This window comes from Oncorhynchus mykiss, chromosome 28 (assembly GCF_057628025.1).
Source record: "Oncorhynchus mykiss isolate SJ-2025 chromosome 28, ASM5762802v1, whole genome shotgun sequence".
Lineage (NCBI taxonomy): Eukaryota > Metazoa > Chordata > Actinopteri > Salmoniformes > Salmonidae > Oncorhynchus > Oncorhynchus mykiss.
The window spans coordinates 10,645,328-10,668,619 of NC_143049.1; the positions used below are offsets into that span (position 1 = coordinate 10,645,328).

General features: G+C 42.2%; 1 protein-coding gene across 2 annotated transcripts in view; it reads right to left on the minus strand.

The window, feature by feature from the left end:
* Positions 1-23,292, minus strand: part of cdh24b (cadherin 24, type 2b) — a 136,190-nt gene that overhangs the window by 43,676 nt on the left and 69,222 nt on the right. For both annotated transcript variants that reach the window (XM_036966293.2, XM_036966297.2), the window contains exon 5: positions 10,201-10,368. In XM_036966293.2, coding sequence (XP_036822188.2) covers positions 10,201-10,368 — 168 coding nt within the window. The remainder of the gene's footprint in view (positions 1-10,200; positions 10,369-23,292) is intronic.

Sequence of the window (23,292 nt, forward strand, 5' to 3'; positions counted from 1 at the left end):
AACGGATGCCATTTCCTTTCAGCTCGTGCTCTCGAAGACGGATAGACACGGAGGCGCTTCTTGATGGATTTCATTTCAACACGGGTGCCGAGACAACGATGATGGCCCAAGGTTGTTCCTCCTGAAAACTAGAACAAATGGCTGCTTCTGGCTTTAATGATGTTTCAAACTCTCACCTCGCCCCTCTTCCGATTCCTTCGTATTTTCAAGAAGTCCTCGATATCTCAGAATGCACTTGTGGGCTTCCATAGCCACAGTGGCATGTATGCCTATTCTACCTTGTGCGATTACATTGTGAGATGAATATCTCCCCACGGGCTCTTTAGCTGCATGGGGTCTGTGGAGGAAAAAGCTCCTCTAGGAGACTGCTGTTAGTGTATTCCTCTAAGGGACTGGAGCTGGATTGCTGTTGCTCTAACCAGTACCCCAGTCTGAGTGTTCACCGCCCAGGCCTATAATCACAACAAACAGCCTGTACCCAGGAGGCACTTGCGACCTTACCGACCCCATGTCTCCCTCCCTCACAACCCTGTGGGCATAACCACGAAGGAAGGGTAGTGCAGGCAGGCATTGCCACTAACTCTGGGGCAATGCCATCCCGGGCCTAATTGTGCGTTGTGATACGATGGAGCGATTTCAGGGACGTTTTCATGGCCCACTGTTAACTATAGCACCCAGAGGGCTTCTCTATCAGAGGGGAGCCCTGTGTGTATACTCTGTGTGTGTGTGTGCGTGTGCGTGTGTGTGTGTGTGAGTGCGTGCGTGCGTGTGTGTGTGTCTGTGAGAGTGCGTGCGTGCGTGCGTGCGTGCTTATTTGCATTCTCTCAGCCGACCCAATCAGCTGTATAAGTCCATAAATCATCCTCCCAGGACATACAGTACAGCAGGCAGCCACGTCTCCATGGTCACATGACAAGGCCCATCCACGCTTCAAAGCCCCAGAGCCCTGCAGCCTAGCCCTGAACCAGAGATAGGACTAGCGACGTTTCAATGCACTGTTTCCACAAGCAGAATGAGATGAAATGATTACGGCTCACATGATTGCAGCTGTCCTTATGGCTGGGACGAGGCAGTTCATGGCTTAACTCTTATTCCCTCCCTCCATCTCTCCTCTTCCCATCCTTCCCCCCATCCCTCCTTCACGCTCAGTGAACTTGCACTCATTTTCGTGCATTCAAACGAGCATCTCATGTCTTTATCATGTCATGCACAGGGAAAACAGTGATAACTAAAGTCTCTGTGTGGGGGGCGCCCACTGGAAAAATGCATAGAGAAGCGGAAAGTGGGTGGTCACATTGGAAAGACGCAGAGAGGAGATGGTAAGCAGTCGGACACCTTGGGAAAATGACGGGTAGAGATGGGCGTTGTGTGATGCAGAAGAACATGGGAAGAGGGTAGTCACATAGAAAAGGATGAACGTCTCCTCAGATCATTACGGCTTCCTAAACATACATTAATCAGCTTCTTTAGCTCAGATTACATATTCAATGCCATACGACATGGCCTGCTCAAGCGTATGATGAGGCGGTCGAATCACAAATGCCTTTTCAATGTCATATTGAGCAAAACATTAGATGAGCATTTGGTTGCAACTTGCTATTGTATATCACTGATGGGATGGAAATGTTGCCAATGGTTACCACTACCACTCTAGTCAATAATGGAGTCGCTATATGTGATGTTTACTGATGTGGATACATTTTGTCTGTGCTTACTGACCATATGACTAAATGACAGTTCCCTGAACATGGTGTTTGAAATAGCAGCACTCAAAACTCAAGAGTGGCTCCCAATGCAGTACTCGTGTTATACACATGATCCCTGTGGTCAGACATTTTATAGGACTGTACGAAAACAAGCCACTGAAAACATTCTGGAGCATTCTGTGGCCCTCATCAAGCTTGGGTACGCCATTTAATTTACGGCGTGATAGGAGAATAAGTGTTGGTTAATAAATGCAGTTTTATGGTGACTGGAGTGTACTGTGAAGGATTTTAAGGACAGAGGGGAGACATCCCGCATGGACACTTCTGTTTAACAATCAGAGAGAGTGATTGGCTCTCTGTGGTGCTCTGAAACAGGCACAGATGGGGAGTGTGAAAGGACAGTGTGAAGGGGGTGACAGGGGACAGTGGGAGTGTGTGGGAGAGCGACAAAGGGAGACATAGTGGGGGGATTAATGGAGAGAGAGAGAGAGAGAGAGAGAGAGAGAGAGAGAGAGAGATGCAGAAAGCGGTAGAGGCAGTGAAAAGGAGAGAGAGAAGAAAAGAGCGAGACAGAAAGCAGGAGGTGGGGTTGGCCCTGAAGTGAGATGACAAAGCTTGTCACCTTTCGCTTCCCTGTCTCCTCTCGGCTTGACGAACTGCCAAGCATCCGTGTGATGCACCGCGCTAAAGGAAACTGCAGATTCAATACATGTAGATATTCTTCTTTAATGATTGACACAATAAAAAATATTCTAGCCAGTGAATCATATTTTAGATAAAGGGTGCACATGCATGTGGCTGTGTGTCAAGAGGAGAAAGAGGGGAGATGAAGACTGAGCGAGACAGATGTTATACTTAACTTAATGTTATAGGGCCTTTTTTACTGAACGATGTGATTTGTGTTTTCATGTACTTTGTAATTGATGTGTATATACAGTGCATCAATCTACACACAAAACCCCAGAGTGACGAAGCAAAAACAGATTTTAGACATTTTTGAAAATCTATTGGAAATTGAAAAAAACTGAAATACCTAATTGACATAAGTATTCATACCCTTTGCTATGAGACTCGAAATTTTGCTCAGGTGCATCCTGTTTCCATTGGTCATCTTTGAGATGTATCTACAACTTGATTGGAGTCCACCTGTGAGAAATTATATTGATTGGACATGATTTGGAAAGGCACACACCTGTCTATATAAGGTCCCACAGTTGACAGTGCATGTCAGAGAAAAACCAAGACATGAGGTCGAAGGAATTGTCCGTAGAGCTACGAGACAGGATTCTGTCAAGACACAGATCTGGGGAAGGGTACGTTAAAAATGTATGCAGCATTGAATGTCCCCAAGAACACAGTGGCTCTTTCTAGAGATGGCTACCCGGCAAAACTGAGCAACCGGGGGAGAAGGGCCTTGGTCAGGGAGGTGACCAAAAAAATAGATGGTCACAATGACAGAGCTCCAGAGTTTCTCTGTGGAGATGGGAGAGCCTTAAAGAAGGACAACCATCTCTGCAGCACTCCAACAATCAGGCCTTTATGGTAGAGTGGCCAGACGGAAGCCACTCCTCAGTAAAAGGCATATGACAGCCTGCTTGGAGTTTGCCAAAGAGGCACCTAAAAGACTCTCAGACTATGAGAAACAAGATTGTCTGGTCTGATGAAACCAATATTGAACTCTTCGGCCTGAATGCCAAGCGTCACGTCGGGAGGAAACCTGGCACCATCCTTACAGTTGTCATGACGTTGGCCTGGGGGGTAGGTTTATGACAGTCATAAATACCTCTTCCCCCCTTTTTCCTCTCTCTACCCTACTGAGGTTACATTTTCAAAACCCTTGGTTAACATAGAGATTCTGGGAATGTCAGAAGGTGGGGGGAAATGAACTATATTCTGGTAATCCGACCAATGGAACATATGTGGTGGTACTTAATGAATATGATGTCAGTTCGGTTGTCATCTGAGACATTCTCATCAATGATAAAATGACATAAACTCTACAGTGGAAAGTTTACACATCAGAGCTATCAGATTCACATGGAATTGTTGTTCAATTTAACTGTTAGAATATGAAATTATTCGTGATGGGATGAAATATGATTTTAGCCTCTAAAATGAGAGATTTGGGTTTTCATAAGATAGGGCTGCTCACTCAGTGGCCCTCTCCCTTCCTATATAAAGCCTTGAAGACAATATAACCGGTTCCAGGGATGTAGGACGACGGTCCTATGTCAGAATGGTTCAGATAATAACTACAGAACGAAGGCAACATCAGCGTGAGCTGATTCACTATTCACTACAGAAGTGATACCTCCTAGCCGTTGAGTTAGCAACAGCAGATGCAAACGAGGGTTAGGAAGGAATAGACAGAGTATCCCGTCTATCACACAACGACGTTACTACAAAGCACAGCTCAGAGTAAATATTTATTGCATTTTCCTTTTCCAAATGGGCGGTAATTTAGAATGCATAAGATACTGTATTTACGATTGCACAGCTTCTTTCCTTTGTTCCTCAGTCTTCTTGCTCTTTCACTCAAACCCAGCCCCTTTTCTTTTGTGTAACAAGCTGTTATATCTGTTCCGCCCGCTAGGGACATTTTCCTTTATGACGTAATGTGTAATCAAGTTATGATTTAATTGGGTGTATGTGTAATTCTGTGTGATTAGTTAGGTATTTAGTAAATAAATAATTGAACCCAATTTTGTATTGCTGATTCAACTTGTTAGCCAGGGTTTGTGCAGATAACTAAGAATTTACAACTTTCAGATGAGACTGAATTAGGATGACGATTAATATTGACTGCTATTGATGTAAAATATTACTAGGTCTTTAAGAGTTTATTTTTAACGTTTATTCGGAAGATAACAGCTCTATAAATATTATTTAGTGGTGCCCGACTCTCTAGTTAATTACATTTACATGATTACATGATTATAGAATAGCATGTCATATCACTTAATCCGGCATAGCCAAAGACACGACACAGTGAAGCATGGTGGTGGCAGCATCATTTCTGTGGGTATGTTTTTTTAAGCGGCATGGACTGGGAGACTAGTCAAGATTGAGGGAAAGAGGAACAGAACAAAGTACAGCGAGATCCTCAATGAAAACCTGCCCCAGAGCGCTAAGGACCTCAGACTGGGGCGAACGTTCACCTTCCAACAGGACAACGACCCTAAGCACACAACCAGGACAACGCAGGAGTGGCTTCAGGACAGAACTCGAACTTGAACCCGATTGCAAAGGCTAGCTTTTTCAAACAGAAATTTGCACCCTGCAGCACTAATTCCAAAAAGTTTTGAGACACTGTAAAGTCCATCGAGAATAAGAGCACCTCCTCTCAGCTGCCCACTACTAGGAAACAATGTCACCACCGATAAATCCACAATAATTTTGCACGCCCAATTTTTCAGTTTTTGATTTGTTAAAAAAGTTTGAAATATACAATAAATGTCGTTCCACTTCATGATTGTGTCCCACTTGTTGTTGATTCTTCAGGAAAAAAATACAGTTTTATATCTTTATGTTTGAAGCCTGAAATGTGGCAAAAGGTCGCAAAGTTCAAGGGGGCCGGATACTTTCGCAAGGCACTGTATCAATGATGTCGCTCTTGCTGCGGGTGATTCTTTGATACACCTCTACGCAGACGACACCTTTCTGTATACATCTGACACTGTGTTAACACACCTCCAAAAGAGCTTCAATGCCATACAATACTCCTTCTGTGGCCTCCAACTGCTCTTAAAAGCTAGTAAAACTAAATGCATGCTCTTCAACCGATCGCTGCCCGCACCTGACTTAGAATATGTGGACAACTATAAATACCTAGGTGTCTGGCTAGAATGTAAACTCTCCTTCCAGACTCATATTAAGCATCTCCAATCCAAAATTAAATCTAGAATTGGCTTCCTATTTCGCAACAAAGCCTCCTTCACTCATGCTGCCAAACATACACTCGTAAAACTGACTTTCCTGCCGATCTTTGATTTTGGCGATGTCATTTACAAAATAGCCTCACACTACTCAGTAAATTGGATGCAGTCTATCACAGTGCCATCCGTTTTGTCACCAAATCCCCATATACTACCCACCATTGCGACTTGTATGCTCTCTTTGGCTGGTCCTCGCTACATATTCGTCGCCAAACCCACTGGCTCCAGGTCATCTATAAGTCCTTGCTAGGTAAAGCTCCGCCTTATCTCAGCTCACTGGTCACCATAGCAACACTCACCCGTAGCACGCGCTCCAGCAGGTATATTTCACTGGTCATCCCCAAAGCCAACACCTCTTTGGCCGCCTTTCCTTACAGTTCTCTGCTGCCAATGACTGGAACGAATTGCAAAAATCACTGAAGTTGGATACTTATATCTCCCTCACTAACTTTAAGCATCAGCTGTCAGAACAGTTTACCAATCACTGCAGCTGTACACAGCACATCTGTAAATAGTCCATCCAACCAACTACCTACCTCATCCCCATATTTGTTTTTGTTTTTCTGCTGTTTTGCACACCAGTATTTCTACTTGACCATCCTCATCTGCACATATATCACTCCAGTGTTAATTGCTGAATTGTAATTACTCCGCCACTATGGACTATTTATTGCCTTACTTCCTTACTTAATTTGCACACACTGTATACAGATTTTCTATTGTGTTATTGACTGTATATTTGTTTATCCCACGTGTTACTCTGTGTTGTTGGTTTTGTCGTACTGCTTTGCTTGATCTTGGCCAGGTCGCAGTTGGAAATGAGAACTTGTTCTCAACTGGCCTACCTCGTGAAATAAAGGTGAAATTAAAAAACATTATATAAAATTGGAACGTCTCTTGAGAGACCTGAAAATAGCTGTGCAGCAAAGCTCCCCATCCAACCTGACAGAGCTTGAGAGGATCTGCAGAGAACAATGGGAGAAACTCCCCAAATACAGGCCAAGCTTGTAGCGCCATACCCAAGATGACTTGAGGCTGTAATCGGTGCCAAAGATGCTTTAACAAAGTACTGAGTAAAGGGTCTGAATACTTATGTAAACGTGATATTTCAGTTCTTTATTATTATTTTTTTTTTATGGGATACTGTGTGTAGAATGATGAGGGGAAAACAATTGAATAAATGTTAGACTAAGGCTGTAACGTAAGAAAATGTGGAAAAAGTCAAGGGGTCTGAATTCTTTCCGAATGCACTGTATAAACGCCACATGTAAAGTGTTGGTTCCATGTTTCATGATCTGAAATACATATCCCAGTAATTTTCCATATGCACAAAAAGCTTATTTCTCTCAACTTTTACGCACAAATGTGTTTACATCTCTGTTAGTAAGCATAATCCATCCACCTGACAGGTGTGGCATATCAGGAAGCTGATTAAACAGAATGATCATTACACAGGTGCACCTTGTGCTGGGAACAATAAAAGGCCACTGTAAAATGTGCAGTTTTGTCACCACAACACAATGCCACAGATGTCTCATGTTTTGAGGGGGCGTGCAATTGGATTGCTGACTGCAGGAATGTCCACCAGAGCTGTTACCAGAGAATTTAATGCTAATTTCTCTACCATAAGACACCTCCAACATCGTTTTAGAGAATATGGCACTACGTCTAACCGGCCTCACAACCGAAGACCACGTGTATAGCGTCATGTGGGCGAGCAGTTTGATGATGTCAACGTTGGGAACAGAGTGCCCCAAGGTGGCGGTGGGGATATGGTATGGGCAGGCATAAACTACGGACAACGAACACAATTGCATTTTATCGATGTCATTTTGAATGCACAGAGATACCGTGACGAGATCCTGAGGTCCATTGTCGTGCCATTCATCTGCCCCCATTACCTCATGTTTCAACATGATATTGCACGGCCACATATCGCAAGGACCTGTACACAATTCCTGGAAGCTGAAAATGTCCCAGTTCTTCCATGGCCTTCATACTCAGCAGACATGTCATCCACTGAGCATGTTTGGGATGCTCTGGATCGACGTGTACAACAGCGTGTTCAAGTTCCACCCAAAATCCAGCGACTTCGCAAAGCCATTGAAGAGGAGTGGGACAACATTCCACAGGTCACAATCAACAGCCTGATCAACGCTATGCAAAGGAGATGTGTCGCGCTGCATGAGGCAAATGGTGGTCACACTAGATACAGAATGATTTTCTGACTCCCTGCTTAAATAAAGGTTAACGCACGCACGCACGCACGCACACACACACACACACACACACACACACACACACACACACACACACACACACACACACACACACACACACACACACACACACACACACACACACACACAGGGTTAAGCTGTTATGCATTGCCAGTCTCACTCCCCTGCGACTTCATCACATCACCCACTCATGCTTCTTTGTTATTTCTCGTCTTCTTTTTTTCTCACTCATTTCTTCAGAGGACAACTACCGTGATTACCATCCCACCTCCCTCCGCTCCATTCTTTCACTCCCTTTTTCATAGATTTCACACTGTGGGTATTTCTCTCCTTCTGGCAGTCTTTGTGTGTCCTGTTCCAATCTTTCTTTCACCTCCTCCCTCTTTCTGTTCTGCCTGTTCCCTCATTCCTTTTAATAATCCAGTCCCACACGCTGGTCTTTATCTCTTTCTTTCCCTTGGGAGGCCTCTCTTTTTCTCTTTCTCCCCCTCTGTGGGTCTATTCTCCTTATCGAGAATTAAGGAGAATTTCAAGATTCTCGAGCGGTATCGATTCTCCAGAGACATTACAATGTAAACTTGCCTATTTCTCAAGTCTGGAATGCTACCTCCGGAGGTCATGCACGACTCTTGCCCGATAGTTGCCCCGAAGTAAGCAGGGCAATGTAAACAGAATTGTTTCCTTGAGCCAAAAAGTCATACAGTAAAAATACTAATAGCAGAGCAATATTTTTAAACAGCTGGACAGCAGACATTTTCATGATATTTGAAACTTGTTTTTATTGAGTTTTCACCTGAAATTGCAGCAACAGCTTTTCATTCTGAAATTATCACAGTAGTTTTAAGAAAGGAAAGGTCAACAACATTCCCCCCATTTTCACATATATTGATGTTGGGGTGGTGCTGGAATGAATATGAATATGAATATGAAGTAGAAAAATGGTGTTTGTCAATGACAATATTCTCTATTTATTTGTCTTTCTGTACCCCCCTCTTTCTTCTCTCTCCTTCTTCCTTTCACATTCTCCCTTTCTCTCTTTCTCTCTCTCTCCCTCTGTCTCTAATTTCTCTCTCTTTCCCCATCCCACCATCTCTCTAACTCTTCCCCAGTCTCATTTTCTCAGTAACTGGCAGCCCTTTAGGGGAAATAAATATAGCAATATTTATGATGAAATCCCTCTCTGTTTCGCTGTCTCTGATCTCGTGGTCACATAAAAAAAAAGACACTGATCTTATCAGGCCTACTACCTATGTAGTCATCCGTCAGACAATCTACCTATCCATCCATCACCTTGACACAGGCTGTGTCTCCACTCCCCATTGGCAGCCAAGGCTTTTAAGCGTGAATAAAACAACAGAGTGGACACGGAGCACCTGAGTCCGCATGTGTAACACCCTAATAGCCAACTGCCACTGAGCTATGAATCAATGTTCCACCCTGGCTAAGAAGAAACCCGCGTATTGCTTCCTAGAACATTGTAGAGGTGTGCGTCACAAGGTGGATTCCCACATGTTGCTGGGCTCACAAGCTCTACAGGAGGGTCAGGTTCCTGCGTTAAAGACATACCCTTGACAGCTTTCAAAGCTGTCATACGGTACAGTGCTGCTTGGCTCCTTGAAGAAAGTCACGAATGGTGGGATCGGAGGCAAAACCCAGGATGCTTTCAAAAGTCTTGTGGCGTTAGAGAAGCATTTAGTGTTGCGACCCGCAAACCATCCCTTTACAACTTGTTAGGGACTATAATAATATTCACAAACACCTGGTTCAATCCCTCTAATTTAACCCTCCGTCGCTAGTAAACGCCATGTGAAATTCAGTAAGCAGCACTGAATTTGGGAGAAAGGAGCTGGATAGCGGGTGTCTTTTAATTCCTGGTATGTAATTGAGCAGAGCGGCTGGGAGGCAGGCTTTGATGGCGTTCTAACCCTCTTCTGTCACACACTGCAGCAACAGGGGCACTAAAAGCACTGGACAGGCTGGAGGAATAAGGCTGGTAAAAAGGCAGCATTTATCCTTGGGTTCCCTTTTTCTCCCCCTCCCAGAACCCTGCCCACAGCCACAATCTTACTGGGGTCACCAGAACTGCCCCCAGGTTGGAAAAATTGTCTTTCTAGCTCAGAGCGATCGATGCGTGAAGTATACCTGTTAAAGTGTGTGGGAGGGACAGGTGTGTGTGTTTGTGTGCATGTGCGCGCGCGCGTGCGTGTGTGTGTGTGTGTGTGTGTGTGTGTGTGTGTGTGTGTGTGTGTGTGTGTATTTGTGCATGTCCTGGAGTAAGTGAGCATGTGTGCATGTGATATGTTTGTGTGTGCCACTTACTCTGTGTGAAGCGAGGGGGGTTGTCGTTGACATCACTCAGCCTCACGGTGACAGTGGTGGTCCCTGAGAGACCTCCCAGATGGCCCCCCATGTCCTTGGCCTGCAGAACAACCAGGTACCGGTCCTGGGTTTCCCTGTCCATATCAGGCACCGCTGTGCGCAGTATACCTGGAAAAAACACACACGCCAAAGACAAAAAGAGTTCAAGATCAATCATTTCCACTATGCAGAATGACCTGATTCTGCTTCACACGATTGGTTGAACAGCGGCTGCCTCTAGCTGTGCACCGCTCACCAACGCAGCCGAACCAGGAGCCAAGGTAGCTAAATCACCTTGAAATATGGATACTCTTTTAAAGCTAGTGACAAATATGAGCCTTTGCTGAGGTACTGTATGCAGTATGTAGGGAATTAACAAGACACCATCTGAGCAAATGTGATGTGGCTCTGGGGTGTGTGAGTTACCGAAATTACAGGCTATGAACGGACAGAGAGATAGGCCTATATTTCCATCTTATCGTTTATCTCCAACGCCAAATCAGTGTGTCTTGTTTGCAACGAAACTGTTCCTGTTTGCAAATATTAAAATCTGAGACGTCATTAGGAATCTGAGCATGATACATTGTGAGTAGGCCTACCGACGCAGACAAATGTAAGCTTTAACTGCTGGCTACTCTTCTTAAGTGGCTTAACCCAACGAGAGGTCACAAGTGTTTCCCTAAAAGCTGTCTGGGTTTAAACATCTTCTATTCTACAGAAATTGAATAGCTTAATCAATCAGAGCGACAGAATTAGACTACTTCCCAAGCAAAGTCTTTCATTTTTTCTCTTTGGTTATAGAGGATGTAACTCAGCCTCTGAATGTCAAATAAACGAAACAATGATACCCCCGTATAGTATGCATCAAAGTCACGTCTGTCCCGGGTATTTTACAGCTTGTTGTTAGCATAAAGAATCGCAGACCATTTGTAAATGTTTTCTTCAAAATCTTAAGCTGACAAAGGGGTAGGCTTGTGCCTTTTGCCATTTTATTTAATAAAAAGGGGGGCAGGCCTATGGCAAGGATCATCCCCCCCAAAATAATTGAGCGGATAGTCAGGGGGCCGAAAACATAATTACAAATCATTTGTAGACTGGAAATTGATCACAAGAAGCCCAAACATATATCATATTTGACAAAATAATAATCATTTCAAACCTTGCTTACATTTGTACACAATCACATATACAGTGCCTTCAGAAATGATTTGTACCCCTTGACTTCTTCCACATTTTGTTACAGCCTTAATTCAAAATAGTTTAAAAAAAAAGATGTCTCACCCATCTACACAGAATACCCCATAATGACAAAGTGAAAACAATATTTTAGACATTTTAGCATATTTAATAAAAATCAAATACAGAAATCTCATTTACATAAGTAGTCACACCACTGAGTCAATACAATGTAGAAGCACCTTTGGCAGCGATTATAGCTGTGAGTCTTTCTGGGTAAATATATAAGAGATTTCCACACCTGGATTATGCAATATTTATTATTTTCAAAATTCTTCAAGCTCAGGAACATTCACTGTCTTCTTGGGAAGCAGCCCCAGCGTAGATTTGGCCTTGTGTTTTAGGTTATTATCCTGCTAAAAGGTGAATTCATCTCCCAGTGTCTGGTGGAAAGCAGACTGAACCAGGTTTTCCTCTAGGGTTTGGCCTTTGCTTAGCTCCCATCTATTTCTTTTGTATCCTGAAAAGTCCTTAACGGTTACAAGCATACACATAACATGATGCAGCCACCCTTTTGCTTGAAAATATTGAGTGTGGTACTCAGTAATGTGTTGTTTTAGATTTGCCCCAAACATAACACTTTGCATTCAGGACAAAAAGTACATTTCCTTTGCCACATTTTTTTCAGTATTACTTTAGTGCCTTTTTGCAAACAGGATGCATGTTTTGGAATATTTCTATTCTGTACAGGCGTCCTTCTTTTCACTCTGTCAATAGTATTGACAGTACCTACAATGTTGTTTATCCATCCTCAGTTTACTCCTATCATAAACTAACTGTTTTAAAGTCACCATTGGCCTTATGGTGAAATCCCTGAGCAGTTTCCCTCCTCTCCGGCAACTGAGTTAGGAAGGATGCCTATATCTTTGCAGTGACTGTGTGTGTTGATACACCAACCAAAGTGTAATTAATAACTTCACCATCCTCAAAGGGATATCCAATGTCTGTTTTGTTTATATTTATCTATCAATGGGTGTCCTTCTTGGTGAGGCATTGGAAAACCTTCCTGGTCTTTGTGGTTGAATCTGTGCTTGAAATTCACTACTTGACTGAGGGACCTTACATATAATTGTATGTGTGTGTGTGTGTGGGGGGGGGGGGTACAGAGATGATGTAGTCATTCATTCAAAAATCATGTTAAACACTATTATTGCACACAGGGTGAGTCCGTGCAAATTTTTACTCTTGGACTTATTTAGGCTTGCCATAACAAAGGGATTTAAAACTTACTGACTCAAGACATTTCATCTTTTCATTTATAATTCATTTGTAAAAAAAAATTAAAAACCTCATTCCAATTTGACATTTATGGGGTAGGCCAGTGACAAGTCAAGGGATGTGAATACTTTCTGAAGGCACTGTATCTCTCTATTATGCGTGGGAATACTTTGGAACAGATTTCCTCAATTAAAATAACGCGGAGCTGATTTGCTGGTGTTTTTACAGTATTTTGTGTTCAATAAAGAATAATAATATGTATGCTCATTTTTATTTTATTTTATGTGCGGCCCGCTAGTTGGGGAACCCTGGCCTAAGGCATACCCTCTCAATTCGAGTTTTGTTTTTAACTTAAAAACCCTTCACTGACTCGTAGGTAGGCTATTTAAAGAGTGCATGGTGGAGGAATTGGCTGACAAATCTATGGATATAGCAGCCTAAAGCCTAATTTTGTCTGTCAAACAGGTAGGCCTACCTATTGTTTCTTAAAAAGGAAGAAATAGGCTCCAACGCAAAGTTCTCTTGTTGTTAGTAAAGTCTAATTACAATTAAGACTGTTGAAATGAATTATGCCTACAAGAATTTGCTTACCTTTAGCACCATGAGATGTTAATTTTCAATTGATTGTGCCCAGCTGCTGCTTCAAGTTTCAGCACCACAATGTAAGTTACTCAAATCTGGCTTATTGTGAGGTCAATACCTCTGATAAGTACATCACGGGCAAGAAACATGTTGTTTTCAATAAAAAACAATTACAGTAACATGTTATCAAAGTTAACCTCCGGTCCTCCTCATCTTCCTGCTCTCCTTCGAAAACTCAGGCTATAGACTTGTCCGCGCGCGAGAATAGGCCTAATCAAAAATCATTTCAGGAAAAAGCCTTTGACTCTCCTCCTGAACTGCCACCACAGGCCTACACATCACAGCCATTAGCTAGGCAGTACACACGTTTTGATCAGCAAGAGCATGATGGTGCTCAGGGTTCCATTGCAGTGTGTAATGCAGACTAGTTTTATTTACACCATCCCAGCAGCTATCTTAGAAATATTAGGGGGGGGGGGGGGTATTCAGACCCCTTGGAAAGTATTCAGACCCCTTCCCTTTTCCACATTTTGTTACGTTACAGCCTTATTCTAAAATGGATTAAATAAAACAGTTTCCTCATCAATCTACACACAATACCCCATAAAGACAAAATGAAAACAGGTTTTTAGAAATGTTTGCAAATGTAAAAAAATAAAATAAAGAACAGAAATAACTTATTTACATAAGTATTCAGACCCTTTGCTATGAAACTTTAAATTGAGCTCAGGTGCATCCTGTTTATTTACAATGTATCATCCTTGAGATGTTTCTACAACTTGATTGGAGTCCACCTATGGGAAATTCAATTGATTGGGCATGATTTAAAAAGTCACACACCTGTCTATATAAGGTCCCACAGTTGACAGTGCATGTCAGAGCAAAAACCAAGCCATGAAGTCGAAGGAATTGTACGTAGAGCTCCGATTCAGGATTGTGTCGAGGCACAGATCTGGGGAAGGGTCCCAAAGAAATGTCTACAGCATTGAAGGTCCCCAAGAACATAGTGGCCTCCATCATTCTTAAATGGAAGAGGTTTGGAACCACCAATACTCTCCCAGCTAAACTGAGCAATCAGGGGAGAAGGGCCTTGGTCAGGGAGGTGACTATTAACCCGATGGTCACTCTGATAGAGCACTCTGAAAGAGCTCCCTCTGTGGCGATGGGAGAACCTTCCAGAAGGACAATCATCTCTGCAGCACTCCACCAATCAGGCCTTTATGGTAGAGCGGCCAGACGGAAGCCAATCCTCACTAAAAGGCACATGACAGCCCGCTTGGACTTAGCCAAAAGGCACCTAGACTCTCAGACCATGAGAAACAAGATCCTCTGGTCTGATGGGAGACTAGTCAGGATCGAGGAAAAGATTAATAGAGAAAAGTACAGAGAGATCATTCATGAAAACCTGCTCCAGAACGCTCAGGAACTCAGATTGGGGCGAAGGTTCAAAAGTCCTTGTTTTTGAAAGAAAAGACACCTCACAAGTACTCAACTGGCAGCTTCATTAAATAGTACCCACAAAACACCAGTCTCAACGTCAACAGTGAAGAGGCGACTCCGGGATGCTGGCCCTCTAGGCAGAGTTCCTCTTTCCAGTGTCTATGTTCTTTTGCCCATCTAATTATTTTCTTTTTACTGGCCAGTCTGAGATATGTATTTTTCTTTGCAACTCTGCCTGGAAGACCAGCATCCCGCAGTCGCCTCTTCACTGTTGACGTTGAGAATAGTGTTTTGCGGGTACTATTTAATGAAGCTGCCAGTTGAGGAGGCGTCTGTTTCTCAAACTAGACACTCTAATGTATTTGTCCTCTTGCTCAATTGTGCACCGGGCCTCCCACTCCTCTTTCTATTCTGGTTAGAGCCAGTTTGCACTGTTCTGTGAAGGGAGTAGTGCACAGCGTTGTACGAGATCTTAAGTTTCTTGACAATTTCTCGCATGGAATAGCCTTCATTTCTCAGAACAATAATAGACTGATGAGTTTCAGAAGAAAGTTATTTGTTTCTGGCCATTTTGAGCCTGTAATCGAACCCACAAATGCTGACGCTCAAAATACTCAACAAGTCTAAAGAAGGCCCGTTTTATTTCTTCTTTAATCAGAACAACTGTTTTCAGCTGTGCTAACATACTTGCAAAGGGTTTTAATTATCAATTAGCCTTTTAAAATGATAAACTTGGATTAGCTAACACAACGTGCCATTGAAACACAGAAATTATGGTTGCTGATAATGGGCCTCTACCCCTATGTTGATATTCCATAAAAAATATGCCGTTTCCAGCTACAATAGTCATTTACAACATTAACAATGTATATACTGTATTTCTGATCAATTTGATGTTATTTTAATGGAGAATTTTTTTTGGCTTTTCTTTAAAATATAAGGATATTTCGAAGTGACCCTAAACGTTGTGAGTAAATGTGATATTTCAATTCGTTTTTTTATACATTTGCTAAAAAAATCTTTTAAACTGTTTCATATTGTGAGGGAAAAAAACGACTTAATCAATTTAGAATTAGGTTGTAACATAACAAAACTTGGAAAAAATCAAGAGGTCTGAATACTTTCCCGAATACACTGTAGGCCTAACTGTTTTTGCTCATAGGCAGTGCGTGAGTCTCAAGTTTGGGGAAGCTAATTTTCACCACAAAAATAATAAAGCATTCCATGCATCCTCATGTTTCCAGACTTATGTAAGGTAGCTAGCTGGCTGTTACTAATGTGATTAGTAAATTGGATAGTCATAATTTCGACTAATAAGATGATTCAGTCAATGAAAACATACTTTCAGTTCAGTGCGTGGTGGACTAGGCTGGGTTAGGTTATATCAGATAGGTAGCCTATGTTTCCTTCCCTTTCTTTGAACAGGAAATACGTGTCCTTTTATAAAAAAAAAAAACAGAGAGACGAACAGAATATTTTTTAATACGACTTTCAAGTATCACTGACCCAATGATAAAGACAGTGAATATGCACACTCAATGATATGGTCGACGCGCCGCTGGTGCCAATAATACTGTTTGCTCAATTAATTTGAGAATTTTAATAAATAAAAGACAGATTCGCCTTTTCATTGTCTTCTCTTTCAAGCAATAGCCAATTCCTTTCCAAACTATGTTTTCCGACGATTGGATGTTGAAAAATTGCGATGAAGTGTGCAACTCGTCATTTTCGATAGGAAATGCGATTTTAAACAATCCATAGCTTTTTATTTTTAAAGAAGCTAATGATCCTCCAAATCATGCTTTCTGGCAAAGAATACACAGGATATTTTCTAGATTATTATTACTATTTAATTATAATCAGTGGTTTAACTAGAGTATGATTGACAAAACAAAACAAAAAAACTGGCAAATCTCACTGTGAAAATACAATGGGCCTATGGTAATGCAACATCAAGGAAAGGTGCCTATTTTGTTTGTTTATTTGCTAAAGCACCTGAATAACAATTATACATGAGCAATAACTTAACATAGCGTAGCCTCCTGAACAAAGGGCTTGGTTGTCGGCTGTGTGAATTCTCGCGCGTAGGTTGTTTCCATACAGCGGGATTTCAGAGTCCAGTCTTTCGTGAGAGAGTCACTTGAACACGTCCGTGGTCAGTGCAAAAACATTGACATCCTTTCTCCCCGGTATATCGTATAGTCTGTTCAATTTACATAGCATTTATTTGAAGGCGGGTTTCTCCACCGTTCTGAAGCGCAGCATTCCTTGTACTAAATAACGACTTACACTGTCCGTCAGTGCTCGCCATTTATCGGTGTCCCGTTTGTGGTGTTGGAATTTTTAGTAGGTAGCCTATGGTTTTGGTGCATATAACCTGTGAAAGGACTGATCATGGACTTCAGGAGACAGCAGAGGGAGCACGCCCCCATCCACATGGATGGTGGATGGGAAGGTATAGAGTGGAGAAGGTGAAAAGCTTCAAGTTCCTCGGCATACACATCACTGACAATCTGAAATGGTCCATCTACACAGACAGTGTGGTGAAGAAGACGCAACTGTGCCTCTTCAACCTCAGGAGGCAAAAGAAAGTTGGCTTGGTCCATGAAACCCAAACCTTTACAGATGCACCATTTACAGCATCCTGTCGGGCTGTATCACCGCCTGGTACAGCAACTGCACCGTCCGCAACCGCAGGGCTCTCCAGAGGGTGGTGCAATCTGCCCGACACATCACCGGGGGCACACTGCCTGCCCTCCAGGACATCTACAGCAGAGGGTGTCACAGGAAGGCCAATAAGATAATCAAGGACCTCAGTCACCCAAGCTACGGCCTGTTCACCCCGCTACCATCCAGACGGCGAGGTCAGTACAGGTGCATCAAAGATGGGACCGAGTAGCTGAAAAACAGCTTCTATCTCAAGGCCATAAGACTGTTAAATACTCACCAAAAGCCAGCTCTCACCCATACCCTGCTATGAACTTTAGTCACTGTCAGTAGACGGCTACCAATCAGTTACTTTACCATGCACATTAGAGGCTGCTGGCTACGTACATAGTCATGGAACACTGGTCACTTTAAATAATGTTTACATACTGTTTTACCCACTTCATATGTATATACTGTATTCTAGTCAAGGCCTATCCTATTTAACTATTGCTGCACATATACTATTCTTCAGATACACTAAATATTCAATCCATATACTGTCCATATTGTCTATACATCCCATCACATATACTGTATATACAGTGCCCTTCAAAACTTTGGACACACCTACTCATTCAGGGGTTTTTCTATATTTTTACTATTTTCTACATTGTAGAATAATAGTGAAGACACCAAAACTATGAAATAACACATATGGAATCATGTAGTAATCAAAAAATTGTTAAACAAATTGAGATTCTTCAAAGCAGCCACGCTTTGCCTTGATGACAGCTTTGCACACTCTTGGCATTCTCTCAACCAGCTTCATGTGGTAGTCACCTGGAATGCATTTCAATTAACAGGTGTGCCTTGTAAAAAGTTAATTTGAGGAATTGAATTCCTTCTTAAAAAAAAGCTCTATTTGGTAAAAGACCAAGTCCATATTATGGCAAGAACAGCTCAAAGAAGCAAAGAGAACAGTCCATCATTACTTTAAGACATGAAGGTCAGTCAATCCGGTGATTATCAAGAACTTTGACATTTTCTTCAAGTGCAGTCGCAAAAACCATCAAGTGCTATGATGAAACTGGCTCTCATGAGGACCGCCACAGGAAAAGAAGACCCAGAGGTACCTCTGCTGCAGAGGATAAATTCACTTGAGTTAACTTTACTTCAGATTGCAGCCCAAATAAATGCTTCACAATAATTCAAGTAACAGACACATCTCAACATCAACTGTTCAGTGGAGACCGCATGAATCAGGACTTCATGGTCAAACGGCTGCAGAGAAACCACTACCAAAGGACACCAATAAGAAGAAGACCGGTGGAAATCTGGAGTCTGGAGTCTTGGTGAGACGCAGAGTAGGTGAACAGATGATCTCCACATGTGTGGTCACCACCGTGAAGCATGGAGTAGGAGGTGTGATGGTGTGGGGGTGCTTTGCTGGTGACACTGTCAGTGATTTATTTAGAATTCAAGACACACTTAACCAGCATGGCTACCACAGCATTCAGCAGCGATACACCATCCCATCTGGTTTGCGCTTAGTCGGACTATCATTTATCATCATTTTTCAACAGGACAATGACCCAAAACACACCTCCAGGCTGTGTAAGGGCTATTTGACCAAGAAGGAGAATGATGGAATGCTGCATCAGATGACCTGGCCTCCACAATCAACCTCAACCCAATTGAGATGGTTTGGGAAGAGTTGGACCGCAGAATGAAGGAAAAGCAGCCAACAAGTGCTCAGCATATGCGGGAACTCCTTCAAGACTGTCGTAAAAGCATTCCTCATGAAGCTGGTTGAGAGAATGCCAAGAGTGTGCAAAGCTGTCATCAAGGCATAGGGTGGCTACTTGAAAGAATATAAAATATAAAATGTATTTTGATTTGTTTAACACTTTTTTGGTAAAAACATGATTCCATAAGCTTTATTTCATAATTCTGACGTCTTCACTATTACTCTACAATGTAGAAAGGAACACAAGCATTTCGCTACAGCCGTAATAACATCTGCTAAATATGTGTATGCGACCAATAGAATGTGAGTTGAAGTTAACAAAACAATACCATGTAATCAATAGTTAACACTCCCGCTATGGGTCAAGTACAGTTGAAGTGGGAAGTTTACATACACCTTAGCCAAATACATTTAAACTCAGTTTTTCACAATTCCTGACATTTAATCCTAGTAAAAAGTCCCCGTCTTAGGTCAGTTAGGATCACCACTTTATATTAAGAATGTGAATAATCGTAGAGATAATGATTTATTTCAGCATTTATTTCTTTCATCACATTCCCAGTGGGTCAGAAGTTTACATACACTCAATTAGTATTTGGTAGGATTGCCTTTAAATTGTTTAACTTGGGTCAAACGTTTCGGGTGGCCTTCCATAAGCTTCCCACAATAAGTTGGGTGAATTTGGGTCTATTCCTCCTGACAGAGGTGGTGTAACTGAGTCAGGTTTGTAGGCCTCCTTGCTCGCAAACGCTTTTTCAGTTCTGCTCACAGATTTTCTATAGGATTGAAGTCAGGGCTTTGTGATGGCCACTCCAATACCTTGACTTTGTTGTCCTGAATTCTTATGGCTTAGATCCCGCTAACGAGCAGTGAAAGTACAGGGCGCCAAATTCAAAACAACAGAAATCTCATAATGACAATTCCTCAAACATACAAGTATTTTACACCATTTTAAAGATAAACGTGTTGTTAATCCCACCACAGTGTCCGATTTCAAAAAGGCTTTACAACGAAAGCACACCAAATGATTATGTTAGGTCTGCATCTAGTCACAGACAAACACAGCCATTTTTCCAGCCAAAGAGAGGAGTCACAAAAAGCAGAAATAGAGATAAAATGAATCACTAACCTTTGATGATCTTCATCAGATGACACTCATAGGACTTCATGTTACACGATACATGTATGTTTTGTTCGATAAAGTTCATATTTATATCCAAAAATCTCAGTTTACATTGGCGCATTACGTTCAGTAATGTTTTGCTTCCAAAACATCCGGTGATTTTGCAGAGAGCCACATCAATATACAGAAATACTCATCATAAATGTTGATGAAAATACAAGTGTTATGCATTGAACTTTAGATAAACTTCTCCTTAATGCAACTGCTGTGTCAGATTTCAAAAAAGCTTTACCGAAAAAGCACACCATGCAATAATCTGAGTACAGCACTCAGACAACAAAACAAGCCATACAGATATCCGCCATGTTGTGGAGTCAACAGAAGTCAGAAATAACTTTTGAAATATTCACTTACCTTTGATGATCTTCATCAGAATAAACTCCCAGGAATCCCAGGTCCACAATAAATGTTTGATTTGTTCGATAAAGTCCATTTATGTCCAAATACCAAATCCTTTTTGTTTGCGAGTTTAGTACACAATCCAAACTTACGAGGCGTGGGCAAATCCAGGTGAAAGTTCAGATGAAAAGTCATATTACAGTTCGTAGAAACATGTCAAACAAAGTATAGAATCAATCTTTAGTATGTTTTTATCATAAATCTTCAATAATGTTCCAACCGGAGAATTCCTTTGTCTGTAGAAATGATGGAACGCAGGTCCCTCTCACGTGAGTGCTCGTGATCAGCTCATGCCACTCTGGCAGAGCCCTGACTCAATCAGCTCTCATTGAGACTCATCTCAGGTCTCACCTTTTTGCCACAACTTTGGAAGTATGCTTGGTCAATGATCCCATTGTCTATTTGGAAGACCCATTTGTGACCAAGCTTTAACTTCCTGACTGATGTCTTGAGATGCTGCTTCAACATACAGTATGCACATAATTTTCCATCCTCATGAAGCCATCTATTTTGTGAAGTGCACCAGTCCCTCCTGCAGCAAAGCACCCCCAAAACATGATGCTGCCACCCCCGTGCTTCACGGTTGGGATGGTGTTCTTCAGCTTGCAAGCCTTCCATTTTTTCCTCCAAACATAACGATGGTCATTATGGCCAAACAGTTCTATTTTCATCAGTCTAGAGGACATTTCTCCATGTGCAGTTGCAAACCGTAGTCTGGCTTTTTTATGGCTGTTTGGGAGCAGTGGCTTCTTCCATGCTGAGCGCCTTTCAGGTTATGTCGATATAGGACTCTTTTACTGTCGATATAGATACTTTTGTACCTGTTTCCTCCAGCATCTTCACAATGTCCTTTGCTCTTGTTCTGGGATTGATCTGCACTTTTCGCACCAAAGTACGTTCATCTCTAGGAGACAGAGCGCGTCTCCTACCAGAGCGGTATGGCGGCTGCGTGGTCCCATGGTGTTTATACTTCCGTACTACAGTTTGTACAGATGAACGTGGTACCTTCAGGCATTTGGACATTTCTATCCAAGGAAGAACCAAACTGAGGTCTTGGCTGATTTCTTTTGATTTTCACATGATGTCAAGCAAAGAGGCACTTATAAGTGAAATAATCTGGCTATGACATAATTTTCTGGAATTTTCCAAGCTGTTTAAAGGCACAGTCATCTTAGTGTATGTAAACTTCTGAACCACTGGAATTGTGATACAGTGAATTATAAGTGAAATAATCTGTCTGTAAACAATTGTTGGAAAAATTACTTGTTTCATGCACAAAGTAGATGTCCTAACTGACTTGCCAAAACTATAGTTTGCTAACAAGAAATTTGTGAAGTGGTTGAAAAACGAGTTTTAATGACTCCAACCTAAGTATATGTAAACTTCCGACTTCAACTGTATATATATATTTTAAAAAGTTGCTAAAACTTTTTGTTTAAATAAAAAATGTTTTAACAGTTTTGTCTCTATTTTATTTCCATGACGGTCTTCATCCATAACCGCCAATGTCACGGATATCCAATTACCGCCACAGCCATAAGCATGACCCTCCCCCATTTTTCTCCACCCATTCTATACCTTTCCATCCATCCCTAATGGATGAGAGTTGTAGTTTACACACTGGGCAGAATTAGGCTAATATCACCAATTACCATGTAAAAACCCACCAGCAGAACCCTCTTCACTCAGGATATCAGTCCCTTTCGGTCAACACAATGAATGAAAATGCATTAGAATTCAATAACAGCATTGCAGACACTGTATACCTACTGTAGGTGACACACTCATACCTTAAGCATACTGTAATAGATACTGTATAAAACTTTGGCCGTTTTCACATATCCCCTTACGATCCGAATCCTGGAGCGTTTGATACCCTGATCTGTTCTATAAAGCATGGGTGAAAGGCAAACGAACCCTGGCTGAAACGAATACGGGACCTGTGTGAGTAGTGGGTCCAAGGACCAGGACCAGAGTACCAGGTGTTGTGATGTGGCAGCTCGAGTCTCATGGAACATTTTTTTTTGCCCATTGTAAACAAGCTACCTTGCTAACATCGTGTAGAGCGTGCATCTTGATCTTGGCCCCCTTGAAACGGTTATATTCAAGTCTTGTGAAAGCAAAACGCTTTCTGTAGAATTCTCACAAACGCTCCAGGAAACCGAACCAGGGTACCGAATCTCGTACGCGAAAACGCCCTTAGCGTTTACGAGCTTGCAGGCTGTCAATCACGTAGTGAGGCGACAGAGGACTCAATAGAAGACTTTCCCATCTGCTTCAGGGACCCTGGGTTGACACCAAAGCCTCCCCCCAGAACACACAGCAGATTTTAGTGAGGAGACAGGTCCTCGGAGCCTTTTTTAATCACCGCCTTTAATAGTTCACAAACCTTTCCTGACATCTCCTTTGAATACACGTCTTTCTGTTTTTCCTCCTTCAGAAAGTATAATTGAAGGCGGTTGCTGCAGTTTGCTGGATGCCCAGAGACTCTGGCAGTCTGAATACATTTCTGCCAGCTTGAACTGGATTAGCTGAGAAGGAGCAGGAGGGCGACACACAGGGAGAAGGTATAGGGGAACAGAGATGGGGGCGAATGGGA